Source organism: Mastigoproctus giganteus, chromosome 3 (genome assembly GCF_048544385.1).
Source record: "Mastigoproctus giganteus isolate SK-2022 chromosome 3, ASM4854438v1, whole genome shotgun sequence".
In the NCBI taxonomy this organism is placed as follows: Eukaryota; Metazoa; Arthropoda; class Arachnida; order Uropygi; family Thelyphonidae; genus Mastigoproctus; species Mastigoproctus giganteus.
In genome coordinates, this window is record NC_143577.1 from 74,343,917 (window position 1) to 74,359,580 (window position 15,664).

The following is a 15,664-nucleotide window of genomic DNA, read 5'->3' on the forward strand; positions in this document are numbered from 1 at the left end:
CCCAGATTTATCATCCACCAAAAAGTGTTAGCCAGCAAAAGATTAAATACTAAAAGTATTATGGACATAGATTTCAAAATCGTGAATTCCATCGGAGGACAATCTCTTAAAAGGAGACTTTTCAAAATTGCACCTCGATGAAAATGAACCAGATCTGATATTACACACAGATGTGAGGTGGCCGAGTCGGAGTAAGTTCCTGCAGATTTCGAAATTTGCTGAATGAAATTAAAAAAATTGTCGATCGGGGTGGGGGGTGATTATCAGCAGCTGCAAGATACGGTGTGGTTGTGTGATCTGGCTTTTTTGGCAGATTTTACCAATAAATTAAGTGATCTGAATTTGGAATTACAAGGAAAACATAAAAATGTGGGTGACATGATTAGTAGCATTTCTGCATATAAATATCAGTTTTTGGCAATGGCTAAGGATCTCAAAGAAGAAAAATTCGATAATTTTGCAAATATGCAAGGTCATTTGCAAAAATACCTTGTTTTTGAATTTAATAGTGAGAAATATATTTCTGAAATTGATAAAGTTGTGGATGATTTTGAAACCAGATTCAGTGATTTTAAAACAATTGAAGACATTGTTCAATATATTTCTTTTCCATTTAAGGTCTACTTAAATACGAAAAAAATTTCAGAGAAATCACTGAGATTTTTCACACGGAGAAAATGGAAATATGTTTTGGAAAATGGAGAAAAGTACTGTAAAAAAATGCAGTGAACTTTTAAATTCCTGTTGTGGTTCCACATATCGGCCTTTTCGTATTTGAAACAAACAAACAAACAAACAAAAAAAAAAAAAAATCGCTCTACTCTTACGGACTTGCATTCAGAAGATTCTTTATGGTTGGCCTTATCACAGTATATCCCCGATTTTGAAAGCTTGGCAGATGACATTAAGAAACAAACTTCACATAAATTAAAAATTTAAATACGAATGAATTTAAAATAAGAATTCTGAATTGTATTTAATTTTTAAAATTTATAAACAACGTTTTTCAATATGTGTTGATTTAACCTTTTTAACCATGTGCAATGAACTTTTTGTGATGGTAGATAGCGGCACATTTTGAAGAAAAAAAGTCGATCGCATCACAAATTAAGTTGGCCACCCCTGCTATAGAGAACCTCTATGATGAATTAATTTCGAAATATGCAGGTGTCCGGATATTATTGGTAGGGCAGTGTATACATAAGAAACCTTTGCACTGTATCCATCTCAAACTTCAAATCCAGTTTATCTTCTAATGTTAAAATCGGTATTGCTAAGATCGTACTTTGCTTGTTCTTAGAACTTAATGCCCAAGATCTTGATTCAGAATTGGAAACTGTCGGAAGTACTCCGAATATCGGCGTTTACCCGCCTCGGTTTTATAATAGAATAATTGGGGGGGGGGGGGATTCTTCCAGCGATCTCTCCATTTCCCTTCCTCGCATCTCCTAGATAATTCATCCCCACTGACGACAAAAGCTATACCAATGCCCAGCACTAGCAGGATTTCAATCTTTTCATTACAGGCATCTCAAGAACAATTACATAGATATGACGAGGTGAGAACTGATGATTATTCCATTTATCCCTTCGACTTTTTTTTTTTTTTTTTTTATGAAACCCCCAAACACGAAAGGTATCAAAACCTATAGTACTTAGTACCGTGCATGGGTTGAAGGAGAAGTATGGGGGAGGGGAGGGGAGTGCCGGAAACTTTGCTCTAGAGACTAAACATGGGTTTCACCACTTCAAGCCTCCAATAAGCAAAGTGGTGGTATTTCACCGGTTGATGAAAGTCATCTACCACCTAACTTGGCGCATTATGGCCTTAGATGCTAATGCACTCTAAAACAACAAACGAAAACAGCCAACAAACATCAAAGGCAGATATTGTTGGAATATCAGGGACATTCCAACAATATATACCTTTGATGTTTTGATTAGCACTTGAGATTCATCAAATTTATATACTACGGTCCTAGCCTTGGTGTACATGCAAAGTATACATGCATCTGTTCTTACACTTAGGTACCCGAACACAGCCCATATATTTACTTGTTTCATGATGACTTATAGCAGTTCTATAAATCCTGAGCACCTTGCTTTCCAGGCTGCTGCTCATTCTAATAGAAGCAGTGCAAGAATCACTTTAATCTCTGCCTGTGGCTACTGTTAATCTATTAGTCTTTGAATCCCACAGCTAGCAGTTTTCCCACCCAACCTAACAGTGCCTCGATAGCATTAGCAAATATTCTTGCACCCTTTCTTTCTTGCACCCTTTCTATTTAAAGTCTATCCCATCCCTATCAAAACAGTCTGTTCTATTAACAAGCACAGACCATGCTGTGAAGAATTCTACCCCATGAGCGTTGCACAGTCTTTCTAGGGTCGAATTGATTGACAAAGCTCTTATGTACTCCCTCCTATCATGTCTGGGAAGAATTGCAGACACTTTCAAATTTAACCCTAACTTGCGTCTGTTTTCAACATTGACCTGTACTTGTTAAATAAGTCCACAGATCTACTCTTAATGTCATTAGTCCTAACGTTTAGAACACCTTTTGTGCCTTTAAAAGTTGATATCTGCTCTACAACATCAACAACTTTTGCCACTGGCAGACATACCGTGTTCCTATTCCACCTATCCTTTTTGCACAATGTATTTCCCGTTTCCCTGACAATATAGTGACTGACAAGAACTAGGTCCTATGAGACTAGCGCATTCTGCCTTGGGGATTGCTGCTATGTTGCCTGATGATCAAGTGCAAACTCTGGGGTTGATGTTGGCAGCTGAGAGCTTGATGGTCCCCCAATTTAAATCCTTAGAGGGCATCCACCCTGTTCTTCAAGCTCTTATAAAGGCCCATAACGCCGAGTTGGCGCTAACATCCTCCTACTCCTTACATAGAGCACATACAAAGACATCTCCTTTGGCAATATCATGCCCCGTTCCTGACAGACCACAAACATCAAACAAGCAGTAAATTTCAAAAGGCTGTGATTCAGAGAACAACCACCACCACAAGGGTGGTGGTGGTTGTTCTCCCCGAGCAACAGCATTCCCATTATCTTCAGCCTTTTCCATTGCTGCTCTGGTCTGAGGCATGATTTCGGTTAAATTTCAATACAATTAAAAATACTACACTAAATTTATGTCCCAATGCAGTAATAACACTATACAGTCGAGTCTCTCCATATTTGCGGTTTCGTGTTTTCGCGTTGGCGGTCGCAAAATTTATCATATAAAAATTTGGCTGTTGCTCACTACATTCATCCTGAGGGATGATGAGATGGCATTATTCTGGAAGAAGATGCCTCAGCGCACCTATATAGCCGTAGAAGAGAAGGACCCAGAATTCAAGGCAGCACGAGATCGGGTTACGCTGCTAATTTGCAGTAATGCTGCAGGCCATATGACAAAGCCTGGCCTAAATTTCCGCCCTCAGAACCCAAGAGCTCTTAGAGGAAGAGGTTTCGAGGACTTAGAGAAGGAGGATATCGACGATTTAATTGATGGACAAGCAACAACACTAACGGATGAGGAACTCGAGGAGCTTGTTTGTTCCAACTGAGGTAACTCCCGCGAATATGGAGACCCGACATGTATGTATACATGTATATACAGGGTGATTCACTACCAGTGCGACAAACTTGCAGGAGGTGTAGGGGGCACAAAGACGAATCGGAATCACATAGCATTGCAGGGTCCGAAATGCCTTCGTCATGCGGTAGAGGACGCTGAATGAGAGGTCGCGTGAACAGCGATCCCGCTGGAAGTCAGCATTTGCGAACCGTTTCTGTTGAAGAAACCAAGTAGCAAAAGTCCTCCGGAGTGGATAATCCGCAGGCTCCAATGATTGGACGCGTTGCAGATGGTATGAACTCATTTTGTTTGTTGATAGTATCCTCCATACAGTGGATCGGGAAATACTCAATCGTTGGCCTATCGCTCGAGTACTCGTACTCTGATTGCCTTCTGCAAGACGTAGGGCATTCTCCTCATTGTCTGGCGTCCTCGTCGTTCGCTCTCGATTCATGGTACCTCTCGTGAAATAACCAGTCTCACGTAACCTTCTGTGCACACGTGCGAAAATCGTATGATGAGGAGCACACCTGCGCTGGAAATGTTCCTGGTGCAAGCGCAGAGCGGTGCCCCCCGTTACAGTCCGCAGCTCCATACGCGAGGTGCATGTCGGCCAGTTCAACGTTTGGATACTACTTCGGGAACCTAGAAAAAAAAGGGGGGGGGGAGAAGAAATAGGGTTAGCCGAAGTAATTAAAAATTGTGTTGATTAAATTTTTGAATGTGGTGTACAATTACTAGGGGTTGGTTTGAACGCTAGTCATGAAAATTTTTAAGAAAGAGCAGGGGAGGAGACTCAAGGCTTGGGGGAAACAGACAGAAATATGGGATTAATAGAGAAGGCGACCCGAAGTTGTCAGTGGGGCGGGCCCATGCCCCACCAGAGGGAAGGAGGGATCAGCGGAGGGAGGAGACAGAGACCGTCAGATCCCCCGCTAGGAGCAAAGGAGAAGAAAAAACCATGCAAGGGAGAATAGTTCTGAGAGCCCAGATAGCCTTGAACAGTAAATCTGTGACTAGTCTTCTTAGGTGTTCCCGTTTAAAAAAATTTAATCAATTCGGTGAGTCCCGTCTAGTCTAAGAAATGTCACTCATGGCAACGGTGTCCCATCTTCCAGTTTGTCCTAGTTATGGTATGAGTCTCGTCGCACTTGGAATGTATGTCCCGAAATCGGTGATTGTTCGGTGTGTATGTTAAGGGTCAAAGCAAACAAGACCATGAGGCGCAGGGTCGACATCAGGGGCGTTGCGGCCTCACACGACACCAAAATTTAGGGCGAGAGAAGCTTCTCAAAATTGAAATTAATAAAAACTTATATGCGATCATCTATGTCACAAAGGTTGAGTTCACTAGCTAGCCTTTCGATCGAAACGGCATAGTCCAAAACATGGATTTTTCGGAATTAATTAGAACTTTTGCTATTAAAAAAGCGAGAAAAGTCAATTTTTCTTAATACTAAATGTGTTCCTATTAAGAGTTTTCCAGCTATTCATATGATCGCATATGCTGACGATCTTACAATATTAATCCAGGGTAATTCTAGGAAAAGCCTTGAAGAATCAGCAAATGCTGTGCTGTTAGAACTCTCCAACTGGTCTTCAACACATAAATTGCAGGTTTCTATTGCAAAAACGTCTGAGATGTTGCTTAAGGGAAAGCTTGACCATGGAAGACCTCCAGTTATTAAATATAGGGAACAATCCATTAAGTACTTATCGAAGACCAAATACCTAGGCATTTATATTGATGATGCTCTCAGTTTCCTACCACATGTTCAGTATGTGAAAGAAAAGGCTAAATTGTTCCTGAGCCGAATTAAACAGATAACAAGACAAGACTGGGGTCTTAGAGGCCAAACCTTACGACTTCACTATAATTGTGTGTTTTTGTCGATAATTTCTTATGGAGCGGGTGCATGGAGCTTTAGAGCTAATAAAGTTGCTGTAGTAAAGCAACTGTTACAAGCACAGAGGGCTGCCCTCCTGACCATGTCAAGAGCTTGTCGAACTACCTCCACCATGGCTCTTCAGGTTTTGCTTGGGAAACTACCTGTCCATTTTGAAGTTCAGTACCGCTACCTTAAGTATCACCTTTTGAAGAAAATACCGTTGACCTATGATAACATCCAATTAGATCTAAGTGCTCCCATTAAAACTGAGAAGATAAGATTAAGGCAAATTTTTATTGCAAAATGGCAGCAAGAGTGGTCTTCGTCTGATATTGGTGCAGTCACAAGGGACTTTCTGCCTGTAGCAAGTGAAATTAAAAAGGAGGAGTTAAAGTGGTTTTCGCCGGGCTTATATGGTATGTTTATATTAACTGGCCACGGAAGTATAAATAGTAAACTTCACAAACTGGGACTTTCACCAACAACATCTTGTTTGTGTGGCCAGGAAGAAACTGTTAACCATATTCTTCATCAGTGTCATTATTATAACGATCTTCGACGTGACCTACTTAGTGTAGTTCCTAACTTGGACTCCAGCAACAATAAAATTCTGGTTGAGTCTCAGACAGCTTTTAATGCTATGACTGTGTTTGCTTCTCGTGCATTTAAAAGAAGAACCGAAATTAGGTCCTAGTTTTACTGTTCCTGCGAGTTCTTGGATCCTTTATTGGATTAGGAAAGAAATATCTCTCATTTTTGATTGGATTCTATATTTGCAACTGATTAGTATCATAAAGTGCTACACTATACTTTCCTGGATTTTATAATAGACTTGTTCTTGATGTGAAACTGTTTTCTGCAGAATAGGTTTTTACTGTATAAGGAATTTTGCTCTACTCATCGAGATACTATTTGGCGTTTAGCGTCTCATAGTTTTTGGAATTAATATTACTTTGTGAGTGAATACCACACACAAATTGTATTTAGGCAAGAACTTTTTAAAACATAATTTTGAACCCTGACTAATGTGATCTCATCTAGGATTTGGACATGTATATTACTTTTGCGTTAACCCTGAAACATTTTATTTATTGGGCCAGGTTATGGCATTACCCTGGCATTACATTGGACGAATCTGTACATAGTGTATATTCTGCTGTGTTCCTGAAGAAGAAGATATTGTACGTATTGCACAGTGTCTTTCTGTGGAGCTTTTCAGAATTGTGGAATTTGCTTTCACTGTTTTTTTTTTTTTTTTTTTTTTTTTTTTTTGTTAGAAGATCAATCATTTCTTCAACAACTGAAGACGTTCTGCCTACAAGGGGTTAGGCAAACTGTAATTAAGATGTTTTGCTGATCCTAGTTCCTAGGATGGGATTTTCCATGAGATAAGTCTCCATGGTTAGAGAAGTTAGTCCACTTCTCCCTACTTTATTCTTGCTTAACTTCTCACTTCTAACTATTGGAGAGTCCCTCTGTTGATTCTCCTCTATTCTATCCATTTACCTTCCCAGATCCCAAACTTCTCCCTCTGTATTCCTCTTTTTCCACTTCACTCTCTTTTTCGGGCATTCTCAGGTGTTATGCTCTGGGCTTGCCCAGCAGGAGATAATTGATCCTGGCCGCCTCCATGTGGCGGGGATGGGGGGTGAGACGTAGTGACCAGGTGTTACTGCTTCTTATCTGCTAAGAGCCAGGCACCGGCCGATAACATAACAACAGAACACATAACACTTACACGACCAACACACTACATACAATTGGCCGGTTTTGGCATAAGCTTCAACACAAGAAGTACAATAGCGGCTTATGGGGGAAACCCTGGGATCCGCCACAACAACACATGAATATCCCTGAATATATCCCTGTGTTCCTATTTTTGAGTCATTTTAATACTATTTAGTAAATTTACTTTAATTTACTTTTGACTAATTTAGTAGATAGTTATTTATGCCATCCTATTTTTGAATTTTTGAGTATTCACACCTATTAATTTTTATACAGAATTATAAAGAATTTGTTGGGGTTTATATTAAATAATTATACTATATTTTATTCGTTGTTATTCCCTAAATAATATATTTGATTCTATCCTTCAAGGGGCACTCATACATTGTTTCTTTTTTTAAAATAAAAAAGTAAATATTTTTTAGTTAATAGTAAAAATATAATGCATAAACTTAATAGGAAGTTGGATAGTGCACACCAAAAAATCTCGCACAGGGTGCTGATACACCTGGGGTCGGTTCTGATGAGGCGGAAGTATATTGTGTATGTAGCTACGTATGCTCTTCGACCAATTTGCTGAACGAAAATCCAAGGTTCCGTGCGAGGAAAAAAAACAAAAAAAAAAAAAAAAAAAACACATCGTATTACTCCTGAGATGTACTAACTGAGCCACGTTTTGAAAAAAATTCCATAAGACTTCCTCTGGTTAAACCCCAGGGACTCCCATCTGTTGAGTATGGGCTTGGCACTCCCAAGGTCCTGAGCTGAATATCATTATTCTTTTCTTTCTTGATGATTCCCTTCTACTTCTGACTCTTGTTTCCCCTCTCTCTCTCTCAGGGGTCACCACCAAATACGGAGGATGCGCAAAGGTCAGGGAATGACCATAGCATATTCCCGGAGCAATATGGCCTTAGTTGCTAATGCTCCTTAAAAAAAACCAAAACCAAATCTCTCTCTCAGGGTAATTCATAAATTTTTTTTTTTTTTTGGCTGGTGCAGCATAAGCCTCAGGCTTCCTTGCACCATATAGCCAATAATAATAATAAAGGAAATTTGCTGAAGTTCCTACAGGCCCTACTTACTTGGCATACAGACAATCAGATCCTCCAACTCCATCCATGCAGGAGTTGTAGGGATGAGGCATGCACTTACGCAGACGATATTAAGATCCTAACGCCCATCCAACCGTCAATGACCAATAGTGCATTGTGTGACCAGATTAATCATAAGCTTCTAAACTTATTCGTATACTTAGATAAATTTGGCTTGGCCCTAAATCCGCAGATGACTGTAATCAGGGTGTACTCGCTCAAAAAATGGCCTACGCTCGTGCATCCAAAACTAAATAGCAAACCTATCCCACCTATGCGTGAGACGCATAGAGATCTGGGAGTAGCATTTTATACTAAACTTACGTTCAAGTTGCATATTGATCTGATTGTAAATAAAATGAACTACTTATGTTGGTCAACAAAACAGCACCTCTTTCACGTGAAACAGACTACATCTGCACGATATTTAAGAACCACAGTGCATTCGGCCATATTGTATGGCGCCGAATTGTGGGCGTCAGCCACCCCTACCCACAGTAGGAGACTACACCGATGAGCCAAAACATTATGACCAGCGAGTCGTTATTCAAATCGTAGCAACTGCAGGTGAACTACGGGGCATGCACGTGTCGGGATACGATATAAAAAAAACACCTGATACTCAGCTCCGTTAATCAGGGTTACTCTTGTTTTTCAGATGAAAAGGCAGCGGACGTACAAAGGCCAAATTGTAATGGCCAGACGACTGGGTCAGAGCATATCCCAAACGGCACGGCTGGTGGGATTCTCACGGACAGCCGTGGTTAGTACCTACCGAAAGTGGTCCGATGAGGGCAAACTCACGAACCGCCGGCAAGGTGTTGGACGACCACGGCTCATCGATGCTCGAGGTGAGCGAAGGCTCTCCCGGAGTGGCAACAGAAGGGCGACTATGACTCAACTCACCGGTAATTGGAATGCTGATGATGAGAGTAATGTGTCACAATACACAGTACATTGAACCTTGCTGAAAATGGGGCTGCACAGCAGCAGGCCACTCCGAGTGCCCATGCTAATCACGGTTCACCGGCGATAGCGCCTACAATGGGCACACGAGTATCGAAACTGGACCTTCAGTGATTGGAAGAAGGTCGTCTGGTCCGATGAATCGCGTTTCCTGTTGCACCATGTGGACAGCCGGGTACGTGTACGTCGTTTACCTGGATGCACCGTGGGATGAAAATAAGCCGGTGGCGGCGGTGTTCTGCTGGGATACCCTGGATCCAGTTATGTGCCGGGCACTCTGACGTCTAACACCTTTTTTTTTTACATATATACAAATATACATAGATACAAACACTTTCTATTTACAACCTTTACATTCTGTGTAAGAAACAATTTTAATTATACATCTTCACTTGCAAGCAATAAAAGGCAATAAATGATATACTATATACGCATGTATGCCTATGTACTTGTTTTGGATGGCACCTAGACGTTTAGTCGAACTCCACATTGGAAAATCTGTGTTGAGAGAGAGTAACTGTCTACACTCTACAGCAATCAACACCTGGTCAATCACTGCACGTTTCTAAACATGAGGAGTTGTGCCTAGTTCTATTATCTAGTGCTGCTGCACCATTATGTTGTCCAGTGGATGGAGTGCAATACCAAAGGACAGGAGACCTCAGGCTGCCCAACCCGAGGGAGGAGGAAATAAAAGAAAATAATTAAAAAAAATAATAAATAAATAAATTATATGAAAAAAAAATTCTATGTATAGTTAATACCATTATATGCATTCTATATTATTACAAATTTAAGAACACAACATTTAGTTTCTAAGTTTCTAAGTCAACAGCTGTTTGACCTAGTAAGGTAGAAATATAAGTTCATGAATACATCAGTCTACTATCCACTTCTATAATTAGTAAACAAGGTGCGTCTTCTTTTAAACACCTTGTCAGAAATAGATTGGAATGCTACAAAGTTCTTGGCATCTTGAATAAAAATATCGAGGTTATCAGTCCAAATAGGTTGAGTGCTGTTAAATAGGTCTTGTCTGAAGTCGTCATAAGCCGGGCAATGAATCAAGACATGCCTCCAATCTTCTACTGCCCCACAAAAACACAAAGGGTCAGGTTCAAGTCCAAATTTACACAATTTATCCCGCAGTGAACCATGACCAGTAATTAAATATGACGTTGTCATTCAAGGATAAAACCATCCCATAACTTTCTTATTTACAGCAAACGTTGCATCTTCAATAAACTCCCTGGTAGTGAGTCCTGTTTCACTCGATTGCCATCTGTATTTCCACTTCTCAGTGAATTTTGTCGAAAGATTCGTTTTCTCCTGCCGAATGTCCGTGGCCGAATTACTTACAATGTCGAGGATTTGAATTGGCAAACCTTTCTTTAAATTTGAAATCATGCCTTGGTATGCCACATAAAGGTCAATCGGAATACAACCTGAGATCACTTGTAATGCATGGTTGATGTTGTTCTGCAGCATCTGTGTGTTGTCAATATCATTTTTCTTTGCAATGATAAACGTTTGGCCTTCACTGTGACGTGAGTAACCTTAGGAAACCATATGGCAGCGGCATATACTACAATTGGCAAAAATATAGCCTTATAATATAATGCCAAAGTTTTGTGCTTTATACCCCATTCAGCTCTTGAGAGCCTAATCACGTTGGCAGTAAACGTCTTTAATCTTTTCAAGTAAGTTATTTACGTTGGGGATAAAAGAAAATGTATCATTAATTAAGAGACCAAGATATTTATTTTGAGAAACATAAGGAATTTGGACATTGTTGCTATGAAGTTTAGGAGGTCTGTTATAATCCAGTTTATTATTGAAGATCATCATTTTAGTTTTCGTCTCAGAAATTTTTAATTTGTTTATTCTAGACCATTACAGCAAATCATCCAGGATTTCTTTCCCGTGTGTTTCTAGCAAAAGGCTTGACCTGCATGGTATGCATAGCACTAAATCGTCGGCATATGCTATGTTATTGCAAATTTGACTTTCTTTTAGTAACCATTGATCTAAAACACAATTCCAGAGGAGAGGCCCAAGGACCGAGCCTTGTGGGCATCCCCCAGGTGTGACGTCTACCGCCTACCTAAACATCATTGCTGACCAGGTACACCCTTTCATGGCAACGGTCTTCCCCTCTGGTGGTGCTATCTTTCATCAGGATAATGCGCCATGCCACACCGCCCGGATTGTTCGAGACTGGTTCGCACAACGTGAGGAAGACTTTCAGGTATTGCCCTGTCCTCTAAATTCCCCAGACATCAATCCCATCAAGCATCTGTGGTTTATGTTGGAACAGCAACTTCGATCAGTGGCGTCTCAACCACAGACCTTACAGGAGTTAAAGGATCTGCTGGTTACGTGTTGGTACCAGATACCTTCTAAGACACATTTAGAAATCTTGTAGCGTCCATGCCGTCTGCGTGGGTAGCACAGTGGTATCGTCACCGTCCTCCCCACACCGGGTGGAAAAGGCCCGGGTTCGAATCCCATCGATGACGCGAGGAACTTTAATAGGCCTTTTTCACTCAGTGGCTGAGTTAGTCGGTCTCAGGCATAAATAGCAAGCTTTTTTTCCCCAGAAACTGGGGTTTTTCGTCCAGCAAACAGACAAATCAACCATAGAACACATGCAATTAATATTTTTTTTTAACAGACATAAGACACAGCACGACAGATGAATTTAATTATTCGTGTGGGCTAAGGCGCATTTAGGGCTAGAGCCTCAAGCTGCGAACAAATTTGGACTATGTATATATAAAGTGCTTTAGCATACAGCCATTTCTGAATAAACAGAAACTTTTTAGGGCGGCATCGTTTTAGGTTATATCTCATATTGGGAATACCTTCACAACGAGTTGCCATGATATTGCACTACTTCGAATAAGTAACGCTTCACCTAAGGAGAATTCATCCCGGATGTCAAACTAGTTTATCCAAAGTCGCCGCCTTGGTTCTGTCCTGGCCTCTACTGTACATATATTATAACTGGACACGGTTCTATAAATCATAAGTTGACTACCTTGGGAATAATCAATAACCCCTACTGTACATGTGGAGAAATTGAAGATTGGTACCATCTTCTTTATAACTGCCCAATTTATTAGCATTAGCATTAGTAGAGGCATTTGATGCAAGAAAGCAAGCTTATGCAGCATCAGCCAAAAAAAAAAAAAAACCCACTTCCACTTCACCCCTCTGTTCGTTCAAAATACCTGTCCAGCTGAGCCTTAAACTTATTTAGGCTATCAACCTCCACCACAAGGGATGGGAGTCTGTTCCACCAACCAACCACCCGCTGGCTAAAGGCAAATTTCCGCACGTCTATCCTACATCTGTCTTTCCTCAATTTGAATTTATGCCCTCTCAGGTGATTTTTCTGAGCTAGAGGAAGAATCCCATCAGCATTGAGCATGCTTAAACCATTCAAGGCTTTATACACCTCTATCAGATCACCTCGCTGGTGCCTAGTCTCCAGACACTGTAATTTGCAAAACTTAAGCCTTTCTTCGTAAGAGCACCCCATTGTTCCATTCACTAATCTTGTTGCCCTTCTCTGTACTCGTTCCAGCAGCTCTACATCCTTCTTAAAATGAGGCCTCCAGACCTGTATACAGTACTCTAGGTGTGGCCTGACCATTGCCTTATACAATGGAATAATCACCTCCTTATCCCTGCTGGAAAAATTCCTGTATATCATTGACAATACTCCATGAGCTACTCTTGCAGCCCGTCTGCACTGCTCAGAGAACTTCATATCTGCCTGCACAACCACCCCCAAGTCCCTTTCATTCTCTACCACTGTCAGTGTAGTACCACAGAGTTGATACGTTGCTCTGGGGTTGCTGTTTCCCATGTGTAGTACTTTACATTTGTCAATGTTAAACTTCATTTGCCACCTCTCAGCCCATCTGCTCAACCTTTCCAGATCCTGTTGCAGCAGCATAGTGTCAGTAGTGTCCTTGACAACCCTGCCAACCTTTGTATCATCTGCAAACTTGGACATTAAGCTTGATATACCATCATCAATATCATTTATAAATACAGAAAACGATAATGGACCCAACACTGAGCCCTGAGGGACTCCACTAATAACATTAGTCCACGATGAGCAGTGTCCATTAATTACCACTCTGTCTTCTCCCCCTCAACCACCCCTTTATCCATAGCAGCAACTTGCCTCCAATGCCACACTGCTCCAATTTGTGTAGCAGTCTTCCATGTGCAACAGTATCAAAAGCCTTTCTAAGATCCAAGTATATAATATCAAAGTTATTCCCTGCATCCAGTTCTTTTGTGACTGCATCATAGTATCCAATCAAGTTGGTCAGGCAAGACTTCCCCTTAACAAAACCATGCTGTGTCTGAGCTATAACTGAAGTCTTGTCTAAATGATCCTGCAGTGCTTCTTTAACCAGTGCCTACATTAATTTTCCTGGAACAGAAGTTAAGCTCACAGGTCTATAGTTACTTGTGTCAGCCTTTGATCCTCCTTTGTGAATTGGGGTCACATTTGCACATTTCCAGTCTATGGGTACCTCCCCCGAGTCCAAGGAAATTCTCATAATTATGGCTAAGGGTTTGCTTACTTCCTTTGCTGCCTCCTTTAATATAACTGGATAGATCCCATCCACCCCGGGTGCCTTTCTTGTGTTTATCTTCAACAGTTTCTCCTCCACTTTACTCCCAGTTATTTCAAGATTCTGTAGCTTACTGCTAGAGTTGAATACACCTCTGGCATTCCATTGCTGAATAACTCCTCATGTGTGAATGTCGATGCAAAATATTCATTTAGTTTGTTAGCTACCTGAGCAGGATCATCAACAGTTGACCCATCAATATCAAGTGGACCAATCTGATTCATCCCCTTCCTTCTAGAGTTTACATAAGTAAAGAACTCTTTGCTGTTTTTCTTTGCTTCCCTTGCCAAAGATTTCTCGTAATCTGCCTTCGCCTGCCTAACCTCCTTTGTAACTTGGTTGCATATCAACTTGTATCTATCATAGGCTTCTGTGTCATGTGTTAATTTGTAAGTATCCCATGCATTTTTCTTCTCTGCCATATGCCTCATTAGTTCATCTGACATCCATTTTGGCCTAAACCTTGAACAATATTTCTTAGTTGGTATGTGTAAAGCCTAGTAGCTTCCAAGATAAGTTCTTTGAATGCTTCCCATTTTGAATTTGCTGTTGGTAACATCATCAGTTGGTCCCACTGTATAGAATTTAAATACTGTCTCAGTCCATCGTAGTCGCCTTTACGGAAGCAATAACCCTTCCCTTTACCCCTGATGGTAGTTACCTCTTTGAGTAAATCCCACTTCAGCACACTGTGATCACTGCCACCTAGTGGTTCATTTATCTGCAAATTCTTAATGCATGAAGAATCACTGCTGATAATCAAATCAAGAGTATTACTCCCTCTTGTTGCCTCCCGAACATGCTGATGTAGAAAACAATCATCCAATAAATCCACAAAAGCCCTGCTAGTGTGTGAGTAACCAGCCCCCAAATTCCAGTCAATATCTGGGAAGTTAAAATCTCCCATTATAAGACTCTCTGATTTACTGGCCCACTCTATTTCCCTGTACAGTTCCTTATTATACTCATCAGAGTCATTAGGCCTATAGCACACTCATACTCTCAATTTTGATCTCCCAATGCTTATGTCACACCAAACTGACTCAACACTGCACTGTCCGGCGATGTCGACTGGCTTCACTTCCTTGGTTTTTATGTGTTTCTTAACCCCTCCTGTCCTGTCTATCCTTTCTGTAAACGTTGTACTCCCCAAATTGCAGTTCTGCATCCCTTATATCTGTGTGACACCACGTCTCTGATATCCCAACAATATCTGCCTTTGATGTTTTGAGCAATACTTCAAATTCATCAAATTTATTTACTAAACTCCTAGCATTGGTGTACACGCAAGTATACCTGCACCTGTTTCTATTCTTAGCTACCCTAACACAACCCATGTGTTTACTTGTACCGCAATGGCTCCCAGAAGTCTCTGAAATACCATGCATCTTGTTTTTCAGGCTTCTGCTCATTCTAATAGAAGCAGTGCAAGAATTTCTTTCACCTCTGCCAGTGGCTACTGTCAATCTATTGGTCTTTGTCTCCCCCCAAGCTAGCAGTTTTCCGACCCACCTAACACTGCCTCGATAGCAATTATAACGATCTTCGAGGAATACTGTACACCAGGCTACAACACATACCTCAAGGACAGGAGCACCTGCTAATTTCTGAAGAACAATATTATAAATCATTATCTGAGTACGCACAGAACCTCTTTTCTAGGCGCAGGACTATACAACCAACACAAGCCAGGGATAGAAACCTGTAAAGGACTTACTCAAACTGAAATAAAAAATCTGTACCTGT

General features: G+C 40.8%; 1 protein-coding gene across 1 annotated transcript in view; it reads left to right on the forward strand.

Annotated features, from left to right (window-relative positions):
- The first annotated feature begins 3,290 nt into the window (after positions 1-3,290).
- Positions 3,291-15,664, forward strand: part of LOC150088085 (solute carrier family 4 member 11-like) — a 158,077-nt gene continuing 145,703 nt past the window's right edge. Inside the window, exon 1 of the mRNA XM_090370013.1 lies at positions 3,291-3,557. Within this exon, the coding sequence (XP_090226139.1) occupies positions 3,291-3,557 (267 nt within the window). The remainder of the gene's footprint in view (positions 3,558-15,664) is intronic.